A 15,549-nucleotide genomic window follows, 5' to 3' on the forward strand; every position below is an offset into this window, starting at 1 on the left:
TAATTTTCGTCAAGCGCCGACCAAGGTATGTCAACACGAGCAGGAATTCGTCTGTTTGTAGGGGCACAGTGGAATGCTGTCTTGTTTCCTTCTCTTTAGTAAAACTCACTTCCACCGTGCCGAAGCGCTTTCCTCTTGTCACATAGGTTTTATTGGTCCAAATCACTCTGACGGCCATTTCCATCAGTTGTTGGCTGGCTCGTTCTAACCTTTTCTTCTTGATGTTTAAAACTCTCTATATTACTGATTTTCGATCCGTCTCCTTTATTAATTCCCGAGGAGTGTTAAGGAAGACATTATTTCCTTCCTTCCTTAACAACTCCTTTCAATTTGTAGTTCATTTTTTGTTAAATTCAACAACTCTTTTGTCTGCTTTGCTGCCGAGGCGAAACCGTTGCCGCTAGATTTGCTGTTCGTGTTTGTGGTGTTAGTGTCATTGTTTTTTGTTTTTCTTTCTTCCTCCTTCTCTTTTTCAGGAACATTTTCTTGGTTTTCTGTATTTTCTTTGTTGTTGCTGATGGTGGTGTTGCTGATGGTTGGCATCGCTGCTCGTGGTTGTGCTGTTTAGAGGGGGGAAATCTTGACTGTACTGGCCGTCAGAACAGCCACTGTCACTCCCCTCAACAAAAGAAGCCATCTTGTTCTTGTTTTTTTGTCAAACGAAAAACTAATTTTTTTTTTAAATGGACAAAATTCGCCCTTAAAAGGGGGAAATTTTCAACAGAAAAAAATCCTCCTGCACACTAAAAGGGGTTCGGAAAACAAAAACCAACAAACAAACGGTCAATAAACTTAAAAAATAACAACAAATTTCAAACTGACGGAGCTCTGAAAAACATGTCTTACCTCGACGACAACAACAACAATAATAATAACAATAACAATGAATAAATATATAACCTACCAAATGTCATGCCCCATCCAGCAATTTTGCAGAGTCTTCCAGTTTTTAATGACTTGTCATCTTTGGGCAAACAAATTGGTTGTGTTCGACAATTGTAATTGAGAGGCTTGGAAAGCTTCAGTAGAGCAATGTCATTTTCGTTGGTGGGCGCCACATAACCAGGGTGAATCACAATTTGGGAAACTGGCCACTCTTGTTCTGTTGTGTCTGTACAGTTAGAATGATGCTTTCCTGACGTCACAGTCCAGAGGCTAGCATTGCGCAGCTGAGCACTGACCATATATTGAAAGGAAAAGCATAAAATAAATAACAGCATCAACAACAGCAGCATTACGACGACAACGACGACGGCGATGGTTACGACAAGACTGATGATAATGATGGTGGTGGTGGTGGTAGCAGTGACTTCTAAAGTAAAAATAAGGTTGCAAATTGTGTGGAGGAGGCAGGTTCGTTTAAATCAACCTCAGTACACGACTGGTACTTTATTACTATTGTGGTGATAAATCAATTTGGTATAAAAGATACTGACATCTATTACTATATTAATCTCCCTCCTGAAGTATGAGGTGCATGTAGAGAGGTTTTCTTTATCGAAACCTAGTGTGACTAATATAGCAACCATCCTATTTAGTGTTCCATAATAACGATACTACTACTACTACTACTACTACTACTACTACTACTACTACTACTACTACTACTACTACTACTACTACTGCTGCTGCTGCTGCTGCTGCTGCTACTACTACTACGACTACACCTGCTGCTGCTGCTACTACTACTACTACTACTACTACTACTACTACTACTACTACTACTATAACTACTGTTGCTGCTGCTGCTACTACTGATAATAATAAAAACAACAACAATAATAATAATAGTACTCCACTCCTTTTCTGTTTGGCACTGACACCTTTATCTGACATGCTATCAGCCACCTTTTATATATGGATGACCTAAAACTATACGCTACAAACGATAAACAGTTAGAAACACTAGTACAGACAGTACATGGGTTTACCAAAGAAATAGATATGAAATTTGGATTAGAAAAATGTGCCAAAGCAACCCTGAAAAGAGGAAAACTAGTTAAGAGTAGCAACATCACACTAGATAAAGCCAATGAAATAAGAGAATTAGACTAAAGCCAGACATACAAATATTTTGGAATCAATGAACTAGATACGATACAACACACACAAATGAAAGAGAAAATAAAGGAAGAATACTATAGACGAGTGAGATCAATATCAAAAACAGAGCTCAATGCTAAAAACAAGATAATAGGTATTATCACTTTAGCATTCCCAGTTACGTGGAGACCCCACGAAAAATCCACAAGCGTTACGACTACTAGGGCAACAGCCCTCTCCCCATCTTCCTCTCTCAGTCTTGGAAACTCAATGCCGCATGGTCAAAGAACGCCCGTTGACACAGAAATGTAAAAATCTTTAGATACAACAATATTATCTGTAAAAATTAAACAAAAGTTTACAGCTCACAAACACTTGTCCTTCCTCTTTGAAATCCACGAACAGAGTCCAGTAGTGATTATGATGATGATGATGATGATAATAATAATAATAACAATAATAATAATAATAATAATAATAATAATAATAATAATAATAATAATAATAATAATAATAATAATAACCTCTGAGGACTGGATGTTAAAACTTGTCTCAAAACATGAAAACAAGAAAGCATCATACTCAGTCACAAAACAGGCAAAGGAATATCTAAGTGAATTCCGAATACAACCAATTTCGGAATTAGAGATAGACATACAAGAAACAAGCACAGAAAAAGCTAGGCGCATGAAAACCCGTGCCAAAACTGCGGCCTGAATAATAAATGGCAAGAAAAACCTCTCTATGGCAAATACCCAAAGAGAGCGAATAATGCAGATATCGACAAAGCCCTGACCCATCAATGGCTAATGGCCTCTGGCTTAAAATCTGAAACAGAGGTGTTTATCATAGCAGCTCAAGATCAATGCCTACCAACAAGAAACTACCAAGCCAACATATTAAAGAACGGCAGTAGCCCAACATGTCCTGTATGCCGACAACATACATTGATCATGTTGTCTCCAAATGCAGTCTTCTAGCGCATACAGAGTACCTCAGTAGGCATGATAGAGCAGCACAATATATTCACTGGGTAATTTGCAAAAACCTGGATTTGCCCCATGAAAAAAACTGGTGGGAACACAATCCACCTCCTCTGGAACTTCACCATTCAAACTGACAGGAAGATAGATGCAAATAGGCCAGATATCATATTGAAAGACTTCAGACAAAGAACATGCCTCCTCATTGATATGACTGTCCCAATCGATATAAACGTATCTGTCAAGACCTAACAAAAAACTGAGCAAATATAAAGATCTTGAAATAGAAATCAGCAAAATGTGGAACCTGAAGACTAAAACAATACCTGTTGTCATAGGTGCCCTGGGAATGATAGCAAAAGGGGCAGATAGGTACCTAACTCAGATACCAGAAAACCCCAAAATGACAGAAATTCAAAAGATAGTGCTCATGGGAACTGCTCATATCCTACGCAAAATACTTTCTATGTAATCTCAAGGTTTAAAACAAACATAATTTTCGGTTTAAAAAAAAACAAAAAAAGACAACTTTTTTTTAGACATTCATTAGTACAACACCCCACCCCCCAAATATATGGCACACTAGGCATAACAACAACATGAACTTCCAACCCTGTTGTCTCTTGAGGTCTCTGGGTGAGACTTGGAGCCAACTTGTACAAATATAAAGCAAAAGTCAAACATAGAATAATAATAATAATAATAGTAATAATAATAATAATAATAATAATAAAAGTAATAATAATAATAATAGATGCAGTACCAGGCAGTGGCTCTCATGGCTTCTGATCTTAACTGATTGGAAGTGTTATCATGTACATTGTTTTGTCTTGGTATAAAAGATGGGCTACAGCAAATATTCTGCTCAATACCACAGATTTGCTTGTCAGTTGTTTGACCTTAACCAGTTGAGCATGTCCCTTAGTGGCTGACGATATGTGCATCTCTGATCACGAGCAGAAGTAGTGGGGGAGCATCATAGCCATGTGTTGAGAGGGATTCTTTGGGGTTTGAATAGTTCACCTCTGGAAACATGGGTGGTTCTTTCAACATCCTTAAACAACCCTTATTCAGGGACCGTTTGAGCGGATGGGCTACTCAACCTGAAGAAAATTCTAACTGGGCCCCACCTGCAAGGTCATGTGCTGTTTATCTTGATATGAGATCACCATGTGGCGCACATATGGTTGTGATGCATGTGCCTGGTGTACCTTTATCAGACGGGTAGTCATGATGGGTATATTGGGCTTCGTATATTTTACCCCAGTGTCACTTTGATGGCATGAACTGCTCTCTCACTCAATAATAATAATAATAGTAGTAGTAGTAGTAGTAGTAGTAGTAATAGAAATAGTAATAGTAATAATAATAATAAAATAATAATAATAATAATGACGACGACGACGACGACGACGATGACGATGACGATGATGATGAAGATGATGATGATAATGATAATAATAATAATAATAATAATAATAATAATAATAATAATAATAATAACCAGGCAGTGGCTCTCATGGCTTCTGATCTTAACTGATTGGAAGTGTTATCACGTACATTGTTTTGTCTTGGTATAAAAGATGGGCTACAGCAAATATTCTGCTCAATACCACAGATTTGCTTGTCAGTTGTTTGACCTTAACCAGTTGAGCATGTCCCTTATTAGTGGCTGACGATATGTGCATCTCTTATCACGAGCAGAAGTAGTGGGGAAGCATTATAGCTATGTGTTGAGAGGGATTCTTTGGGGTTTGAATAGTTCACCTCTGGAAACATGGGTGGTTCTTTCAACATCCTTAAACAACCCTTATTCAGGGACCGTTTGAGCAGGATGGGCTACTCAACCTGAAGAAAATTCTAACTGGGCCCCACCTGCAAGGTCATGTGCTGTTTATCTTGATATGAGATCACCATGTGGCGCACATATGGTTGTGATGCATGTGCCTGGTGTACCTTTATCAGACGGGTAGTCATGATGGGTATATTGGGCTTCGTATATTTTACCCCAGTGTCACTTTGATGGCATGAACTGCTCTCTCACTCAATAATAATAATAATAATAATAATAGGCTCTCATGGCTTCTGATCTCAACTGATTGGAAGTGTTATCATGTACATTGTTTTGTCTTGGTATAAAATATGGGCTACAGCAAATATTCTGCTCAACACAACAGATTTGCTTGTCAGTTGTTTTACCTTAACCAGTTGAGCATGTCCCTTAGTGGCTGACGATATGTGCATCTCTGATCACGAGCAGAAGTAGTGGGGTAGCATCATAGCCGTGTGTTGAAAGAAATTCTTGGTGGTTTGGATAATTCACCTTTGGAAACATGGGTGTTTCGTTCAACATCATTAAATCCTTATTCAGGTATATTTGAGTGGGATGGGCTACTCGACCTGAAGAAAATTCTAATCGGCTCCATCTGCAAGGTCATGCGCTGTTTATCGTGATATGAGATCACCATTTCGCGCACATATGGTTGTGATGCATGTGCCTGGTGTATCCTTATCAGACGGGTTGTCATGATGGGTATACTGGGCTTCGTATATTTTACCCCAGTGTCGCTTTGATAGCATGCACTGCTCTCTCACTCAATAATAATAATAATAATAATAATAATAATATTAAGAAGAAGAAGAAACAGAAGAAAAAGAAGAAGAAGAAGAAGAAGAAGAAGAAGAAGAAGAAGAAGAAGAAGAAGAAGAAGAAGAAGAAGAAGAAGAAGACCAATTAAGAGGGGAAGAAGGTAACACATAGATTCATACAGGATTAATACATTTTATGATTAAGATCTATATTAAGATAAACTATGATGAGGATATAAATTAAGACGGATAATATCAAAATATAGATTAAAACATGGTTATATACAGTGTGAACTTTCATATGATAACTATAGACCAGTGTATCCATACACTTTGTAAAACATTATTGATATACTTTATCACAGTTACATTATATATATATATATATACGCACACACACAAATACATACGTATACACACATGTGTGTGTGCGTGTGTGTATATGTGTGAGCGTGTGTGAGCGTGTGTGTGTGTGTATGTGTGAGCGTGTGTGTGTGTGTGTGTGTGATGTGCTTGTGTGTGTATAGATAATGTAGAGAGCAGAAAAGTGTATCAAGTAAGTTGAGGTGAATCGATGCATGGAGTTAATTTCAAGAAACCAAGTTGTCTTACAAGTCAAAGCAATGTGCTGCTGTCAATACCCAGTCGTTGTTGAGGATTGTTCCTGCGCACAGCCGGACACCGCTCGCAAGGAGCATCACCTTTACAGAAAAAGAGAAAAGAAATAAGATTAAGGATAATAATTAATTCGATTATTGGCCACAAGGGTTTACATAAAATTACATTAAGACACAACAACATAAAAGACAATAACAGGACGATACAATGGGTTTTATAACGTGTAAACAGTATATATATAACGATTAAGTATTAAACAATTTAAAACTCTCAATAGGAGAAGCACATTAAGGACCTCGTGAAAAACCCCACAAAAGTCACGGGTGTCTGAACAACAGGGCAAGAGCCCTTTTCCTTTTCTTTACAGGTGTATGCTCAGAATTGGTCCTTTCTCACTGGCTATTCTTCCAACATTCATCCACCTTTAAACAAACTTGCTAGAAGGCAACACTTCCTTCTCCACCCTCAACTTCCTTTTCAAGTGAAACTTGAAAATGTTGATGAGGGCTTGGCCAAAGAGGAAAGTGTCTGTCTTTCGCACTTTCAAACGGGTCCAACACGCTACTTCTTTCGCTACAGCCACTAGACAAATAAAAATTGCCTTCCCCTCCGACCAAAAGAGAGCGGCGGGGCAATCTTCACCATGGATTCAGCTGATAGCCGGATTCGTCCCACACGCGACAGCAGGTGTTCGACATAAACCCATAGGTCAGCAATACTCGGGCACTGGACGAGGGCGTGCAGAACAGTTTCATCGTTCTGGGCGCACCTCCGACAGGCCCGGCTGACGGCACATCCGTGCCTGTAAAGTTTATCTCGAACAGGCAGCGCCTCTCGGTAGCACTGCCAGGCAAGGGATTTCTGGAAGTTGTCCATAGGTCCAGGCCCGAAAGTTCTCCGAAAAAGACTGTTTAGTTGATCTTCATCGGCGCCCAGAGTTTTCCCGAGAACTCGTCGCACATTCCCTCCACTAGCCCTTTATAGAACTAACACCTACCGCATTTCCCGCCTGGCAGAGGGCTGTGAGCGCTTGACGGCTTTCGAGGTGCCAAGCGCCCTTCCTCGGTCTACGCCTAATCCATGATTGCAACTCAGAAGGTAAGTTGTTGATCCTAGATGTGAACAGCAGTAATTACGGTGCTTTCAGACTGGTGGCTGCCTACGCTCCGACAGGGGCAGGGCGGTCTGATTACTTCAAGCGTCTGGAGGTTTTCCTGAGAACGTCTCGAACTTTGTATTAGTAGGGGATTGGAACGCTGTCTTAGATGGACGTTTCGATTGCGTAGGAGTATATGATAGGAGAGTGGGGTGGAAAAGCCTCAAAAACCTGCTCACACGTTTTCAGTTGTGTGACAGATACTGGCATATCTCTTCTACCTCTATTTACTCTCACTATATTGCAGACTTCCCCTCCCTCTCCCCACCCTGTATTTTCTATTGTTCTTCCTCTATCTCTATGTTCACATTCCCTAAGCTGCTTACATCCTCTTCCTCCCAGCTACTTACTCCATTTCATCCCCTTCTCTGCTTCAAGCTTTAAATCTCTAGCACTACTATATGAGCTGCTCTTGACAATTTTTCGCATGATATAGGAAGCCAGATTTGTGATATCTGTATGCCACCATTTTCTAGTTGTATATCCATGACTTTTTGTACATTCCATCTGCTAATTAGGAATATTACGACTATTACATAATTTCGAGCTCTCAGAAGCAACTGTCGAGTTAAAAGAACTAGTAATCTTTTATTTTTTATGCTCTATGTAAATATATTTGCCTACATATATATAAATGTGTATATGCATGTATATATGCATTTATTTTCTGAATATATTCAAGGCGGTACCCCAGAATAGCCGCAGTCTAATGACTGATACAAGTAAAAGATATGTAATATAAAAAACAGAACAAAAACGAACAAAAACAAAAAAGCACTACTAGTCAAAACGGCGTACACAGTAAATATATTAGACTGACGCTCAGCGAAAGATTACGATGAAAAATACAGGAGGCATGACGTTTCGAGCGTCACACACACACACACACGCATACAGGCACGCACGCACATACGCACGCGCGCACACACACAGCGGCACACATATCTATATTATATTTTTCATCCATGTACCGACAGACATGTTTTTCTCAGACTATTCTTTCCTTCTCTCGGGATATTTCTCTCTTTCTTGTTTTTGACGAAGAATCATGCTCGAAACGTTATTCCATTTCCCCACTCTACTTTGCATCTTGAACTTCATTCTAATATATTCTCTGTGTACGTTCATTTGATTATTAGTGTTTTTTCCTGTTTTTGTTTTTATTTTTCATTTGCCTACACACACATACACATACTTATAATTTCTTTATTCTTTTATTCTTATACTTTGTCATTCATTTGACTGTATCCATGCCGAAGCACCATCTTTTAGTCGAAGAAATCGACCCCAGGACTTATTCTTTACAAGCCTGGTACTTATTCAATTGGACCCATTTTGCCGAACCACTAGATTACGGGGACGCAAACACACCAACATTGATTGTCAAATGATGATGTGTGTGTGGGGAGGACAAACACAGACACAGAGACACACGCATATATATATATATATATATATATATATATTATATATATATATATATATATATATATAGGAAAAAAGCAACAAGAATGGATTAAAATCTCGGTACAATTGTTTCGTACGAGGACATCTTTAATAAGCTACAAAAAAATGCAGTAAATACAGATGGCTCGTACTTGTCAGCCGAAAAAACATCAGAGAATTCCCAAACATCAAAAGGGGTAGATACAAAAGAGGGTGTAAGATTAACTGCATTGAAGAAAGTTCGATTCCTGGAGGTCCGATGAAAGGTCTTAAACTTACAGAATTTGTGCATGTCTATATATAGCTCATATTGAATTGCTAATCAAGTTGTGTGAAGAAATTTCGGATACAGTCATGCGAAATTTCTGAAAATCCGAGTAAGAAGCAAAGTGACTGTCATATCGTGTAGAGGAAAATCTGAGTAAGAAGCAAAGTGACTGTCATATCGGGTAGAGGAACTGATTGTTATTGAAATTTACAAGAATCGCAGATAAGTTCGATTCTTGGAGATCCGATGAAAAGTCTTGAACTTACAGAATATGTGCATGTCCTTATAGTTCATAATCCAGTTATGTGAAGAAATTTTTGGTTACAATCATGCGAAAATATCAGGGAATCCGAATGAGAAGCAAAATGACAGTCTTATTCTGTAGAGGGGCAGATTGTTATTGAAATTTACAAGAATCACAGAGGGAGGAGGAAGGAAGTAGAATTTAATCAGTTACTGCTATTAATGCTATCAAAGAGAAGGGAACGGGAAGCTAAGGGGATGGACACAAGTTGATACTATAAGAAAATCTAAGCTTGTTTAGTGCAAAATTCGAACTGAGGTCAACAATTTATTTCTTTATTTATAAATGTTACTATTAATAGATTGTCAGGTTACAATGAGAGGTCATTAGAAAGGAAAGAAAAAAGGGGTTGTTTTTTAATGAAACCAAACAATTATATTATTATTATACTATATTATATTATATTATATTATATTATATTATAATACATTACAATAGGTTTGGGATTAGCAGAATTAATTATTAGTGTAAAAGAAACTAAGAGATTTAACTAACTAATTTTTATATATGGGTTAAAGTGAAAATATATAAATTTAAATATATATATATATATATAAATATATATATATATATATAAATTTATATAAATTTATAAATATAAATTTAAATATATATATGTAAATATATATATATATATATATATATATATATATATATATATATATATATATATATATATATATATATATATATATATATCTATATATATATATATATATATAAATATACACACGAGGCTATAGTAGAAGAAGCCACTTACCAAAGGTGCCAATTGAAGATAGAACAATGAAGTCTAATAATATTTCATTGCTTACTTTATGCCAGAAAGACTTCGTTCTTCACTCTCAGAGATGGGTAAAATAAGTGCAAGGTACTGCCATCGAAATACTCGTTTAAAACCCTTGAAGAAATTTACTGTACCAGTAAAGAAAGTTAAAGAAAGCAAGGAAAGAAAGCAAAGGTAGCAAAGAAAATCAACGATAAAATAACAGACGTACGATCCATGGCCAGGATCCAGGGTAAGCTTCCGTGCCTCCCACTATATAGGAGATTCTCTTCCGGATGAAACTAATTCCACATTCATTCGTGTGACCAGTAGACTTCATAGCATTGCATACATTCTGGCCGATTTTGGAAATATCTTGGTGACAGGGTGGCGGTCTCTCACCAAGGGTTATTAGCTCCGAGTAAGATGCGGCAATGAATGAGACTTCAAAGATAGAAAGTAGAATTGGAAATTCAGGACATATGGAATAGAAATAGAAAATATGTGCTTATACATATATGCATGCATGCAGACATACATACACACAAACACACACACACACATATATATATATATACACACACACACACTCATACACCACGCACACAGACACAGACACACGCACACACGCACATACACACGTATATATATATATATATATATATATATATATATATATATATATATATATATATATATATATATATATATATATATAAGTAAGTTCGTTAGGTCGGAACAATATATACACACACAACAGTATTACGTAAATATCAAACTTGGTACAGAAGTATCGGCGAATGATATTCATGCAGTGTATGTAGACAATTAGACCCAGCTGAGTAAAGAAATCCACTCTTGAGCTATTCACACGTGTACCTTATATTAAATATACAGTCCATAATATTTCTAGAGAGGTAAAAAAATTTTAATGAGTTACAGTAGAGATACAGGTGTCATTTTTTATATATTTATATATCTTGTTGTATGCATTATACTTTTATATACCTTATATTTACAGTTTCAAGTTTAAAATTTTTTATATCTGAATACACTCCTTTATATATTTTTAAATAACGTAATTACACTAGTCAAGAATTTTTTTTTTTAAATGGTGTCAAGACACCAAACATCTTTTTTAGCTAATTTGAGAGCGCTGGATCTGAAAAACGACCTTACTTTTTCTTGGTTAGCTACAGTTTTTGCTGTACAGAAATGCCTAATTTTTTTTGGGGGGGGGGGGGCAAAAAAAGCATTTTTTCATTTGTATTCTGTATATTTGATATTCGTATTTTACAAAATTATATACGTATATTTATTTATTTAATTATTTTATTGTTTTTATCGTGGACCTGAAAAGTGGTTATATTTAAATTGAATTGATTTTACTATTATCAGTTTTTAAATATAGCCACGAAACACGTGTAGTCATTTTACCAATCATATACTTTTTATTTATTATTTTGTACATTACTTAATCATTGGTATATGTTATTATGTGTTTTTTTCTAATATATATATATATATATATATATATATATATATATTTAAAATAAGGATAAAATCTTTATAAGAAATTATCAGTAGTTAGCGTGAAAAACCTCGTAAGAGAAAAAATCTGTAAATTTTTCCACTTTGAAAATATTTATTTATATTATATAGAGGGTACTATTATTCATAGGTACCGCACGCTAGGAGGTACTCTTGCAGTCAAAACTACTAAAATAAAATTTATTTTAGTAGTTTTGACTGCAAGAGTCCCTCCTAGCGTGCGGTACCTATGAATAATAGTACCCTCTATATAATATAAATATATATATATATATATATATATATATGTGTGTGTGTGTGTGTGTGTGTGTGTGTGTGTGTGGTGTCCTTTCTAAATTCAGGCTTGTGCCTATAATAAGGAAAATATCTCGAGCAGACTCGGTTTATTTGCGTTGTTTCTTGGAATTTCTGCTACCCTGCAATGTGAGTTCGCCTTTGGCTTGTTACCTGTTTTATATTATTTTGTGAATAGAACTGTTGTCCGTTGTCAGACAGAAATTTTCGTCTTACGGGGCGGAAATTATATTGTGGAACACTGTTTAAAAAATATTTTGTGAATTATTTGTGAAATATTTTTTACCAGTTGACGGGTTGTGAATTTTCTGTTAATTTGTCATTTTTTGGCAAAGATTTAAAAAATTGTCATGGAATTCAACATTGAATCCAACCTAGACTTCTCCGAGATGGGAAAAGTAAATGAAAGTCAAAATGCAAGTTCAAAGGATATACAAAAGGGGAAGGAAAAACAAAGTTTAAAATTAGAGAATAACAAGTGGGTGGAGGAAAGAAAAAAGGGGAAAGGAAGAAAAAGAAATAAAAGAAAAAGAAACAGAAAATTAGGGAGAGAATGCAAAAAATAGATAGAGGTAGAGAGAGTGAAATGATGGCAATCCAATAAGTATCTAATGAAAGTTAGATACTTCGTTCAGCTTGCGAAACGAACACATATAAAACGCACACATAATACAAACATACATACAAATACCATACATATATAGACACACATACAAATATACAAATAAATATATACGCAAATACATGCCCACATATATATTTATATATATATGCATGCACGTATATATATAAATATATATACATGCATATATATATATATATATATATATATATATATATATATATATATATATATATATATATACCAATTAAGGACTGAGCACGAAAAGGTGGACAGTCAACATGCTAGATATAGACGTCAAATCGCCATTTTCCACAAGGATTATGTTCTCAAATAAAAATAAAATTCAGCACGACCTAAAGCAATGGATGAGACAAAGAAAAATACTAAGTGGAATAATTACCTACGTACTGCAGTTTCAGCTATTAATATCACAAGGATATCTGTAGCTTCATCAGCGTAGTCTGTTATGAGCATAATATGCTGTACTAGATGAAAAACGGTACCGAAGTCCCGCATGCAAAAAGTACAACCTATTACGTTCGGATGTATCTTTCGAATGCCTCTACTTTTGGCGCGCTGATAATCGAAAGCTAGCCTGCAGCCAATAATTAGCAGCAGTCAATTTATCGGTTTGAGAACATATATTTCATATTTAAAAATTAAGGGTAGAAATTGATATTAGTCAATTAAAACCAGTGGTCTAGCACATTAAAAAGAATCCGAAGATTAAAATATTTATATATACCAATTAAGGACTGAGCACGAAAAGGTGGACAGTCAACATGCTAGATATAGACGTCAAATCGCCATTCTCCACAAGGATTATGTTCTCAAATAAAAATAAAATTCAAACCGATAAATTGACTGCTGCTAATTATTGGCTGCAGGCTAGTTTTTCGATTATCAGCGCGCCAAAAGTAGAGGCATTCGAAAGATACATCCGAACGTAATAGGTTGTACTTTTTGCATGCGGGACTTCGGTACCGTTTTTCATCTAGTACAGCATATTATGCTCATAACAGACTACGCTGATGAAGCTACAGATATCCTTGTGATATTAATAGCTGAAACTGCAGTACATAGGTAATTATTCCACTTAGTATTTTTCTTTTGTCTCATCCATTGCTTTAGGTCGTGCTGAATTTTATTTTTATTTGAGAACATAATCCTTGTGGAGAATGGCGATTTGACGTCTATATCTAGCATGTTGACTGTCCACCTTATCGTGCTCAGTCCTTAATTGGTATATATAAATATTTTAATCTTCGGATTCTTTTTAATGTGCTAGACCACTGGTTTTAATTGACTAATATCAATTTCTACCCTTAATTTTTAATATATATATATATATATATATATATATATATTATATATATATATATATATAAATGTACACACATATACACATACATACACATACCTACAATATGTACATACACATAAATATATAGAGACATGTATTCACATGAAGACAAATATATACACCATAACGTATATACCAATACCCAAAAAAGGCGATTTGTCCCTCGTCACCAACTACAGGGGCATATTTCTAATGTAATTGCTGCAAAACTGTACAACAAACTGATCCTAAATCGTCTTGTCCTTTTTGTTGAACCTTTGCTCCGAAAGAACCAAAATGGATTCAGACATGGGCGCTCAACGCTGAGCCAGATACTATGCCTGCGCAGACTTATTGAAGAATCAAAAGCATTTAATCGGGATCTTGCAATGGTATTTGTAGACTTTTCTAAAGCGTTCGATTCTGTAGATAGGTACAAGATGTTTGAAATCCTTAAGCTCTATGGGATACCAGACAAAATTATTTCTGCCATCAAGGTCCTCTACACAGATACGTCTTCAACCATCTTAACTCCTGATGGAGAAACATCATCTTTCCCAATCAAAGCCGGAATACTGCAGGGAGACACACTCGCCCCATTTCTTTTCATCATTGTTGTTGATTATGTGCTACGTATGTCAGTTGATACCATCCCTGGCAAGGGCTTTGAAATAAAACCAAGAAGAAGTTCCAGACACCCAGCTGAGTACTTGACAGACACTGACTTTGCTGACGACATCGCTCTTATCAGTGATTCTCTCTCCAATGCCCAGTCTCTTTTACAATCTCTTGAACAAGCCTCAAATTGTGTAGGTCTTTACCTCAATGAGGCCAAAACTGAATACATAAACACGTGCCTGTCCAACAGTGATTGCATCATCCACACTCTCAACAGTGCGCCTTTAAATATGGTTTCTGATTATAAATATCTTGGGTCATACATATCATCATCTGGAAAATACTTTCTAACTAGAAAGGGTATGGCCTGGTCAGCCTGTAATGACATGCATAAGATCTGGTCATCAAATCTAAGTATAGACTTCAAACTTGAAATATTCAAAGCCACAGTCGAACCAATTCTACTATATGGCTCAGAAACCTGGACGTTATCAAAGAAGCTTGAGAGGCGGTTGGATGGAACCTACACTCGCCTTCTTATGAGAGCTGAAAATATCCCGTGGAAGCGCCATCCAACCAAAATGCAAATATATGGGAAATTACCACCTTGTGAAAGGTAGGAGAGTCCAGTTTGCTGGACATTGTTGTAGAGCTGAAAAAGAAGTAATTTCTACTCTTCTCCTCTGGAAGCCATCTACTCGCAATACCAGAGGGTGCACACTCACCTACCCTGATGTAATATTCAGGGATACAGGCATCCAGCAACAGGACATCCGTAATGCCATGATGGACCGTGAAGTCTGGCGTAACATAGTAAATTCCATTGTCTCGACCACGGTCGAACAATGATGATGATGATGATGTATATACGCAATCATTTTAAAAATCTGTCTGGTATATATAATATTAAAATGTTAAAATAAGGAAATTGCACAATAAATTAATA

General features: G+C 36.2%; 1 protein-coding gene across 3 annotated transcripts in view; it reads right to left on the reverse strand.

Moving 5' to 3' along the window:
* LOC115221693 (serine protease hepsin-like) overlaps positions 1-15,549 on the reverse strand; it is a 52,562-nt gene that overhangs the window by 17,143 nt on the left and 19,870 nt on the right. For all 3 annotated transcript variants that reach the window (XM_029791898.2, XM_036510800.1, XM_036510801.1), the window contains exons 3-5: positions 10,406-10,617; positions 6,228-6,316; positions 905-1,176 (exon numbers count right to left, since the gene is read on the reverse strand). In XM_029791898.2, the coding sequence (XP_029647758.1) occupies positions 905-1,176; positions 6,228-6,316; positions 10,406-10,617 (573 nt within the window). The remainder of the gene's footprint in view (positions 1-904; positions 1,177-6,227; positions 6,317-10,405; positions 10,618-15,549) is intronic.

The sequence above is a fragment of the Octopus sinensis genome, linkage group LG18 (genome assembly GCF_006345805.1).
Source record: "Octopus sinensis linkage group LG18, ASM634580v1, whole genome shotgun sequence".
Taxonomy (NCBI): domain Eukaryota; kingdom Metazoa; phylum Mollusca; class Cephalopoda; order Octopoda; family Octopodidae; genus Octopus; species Octopus sinensis.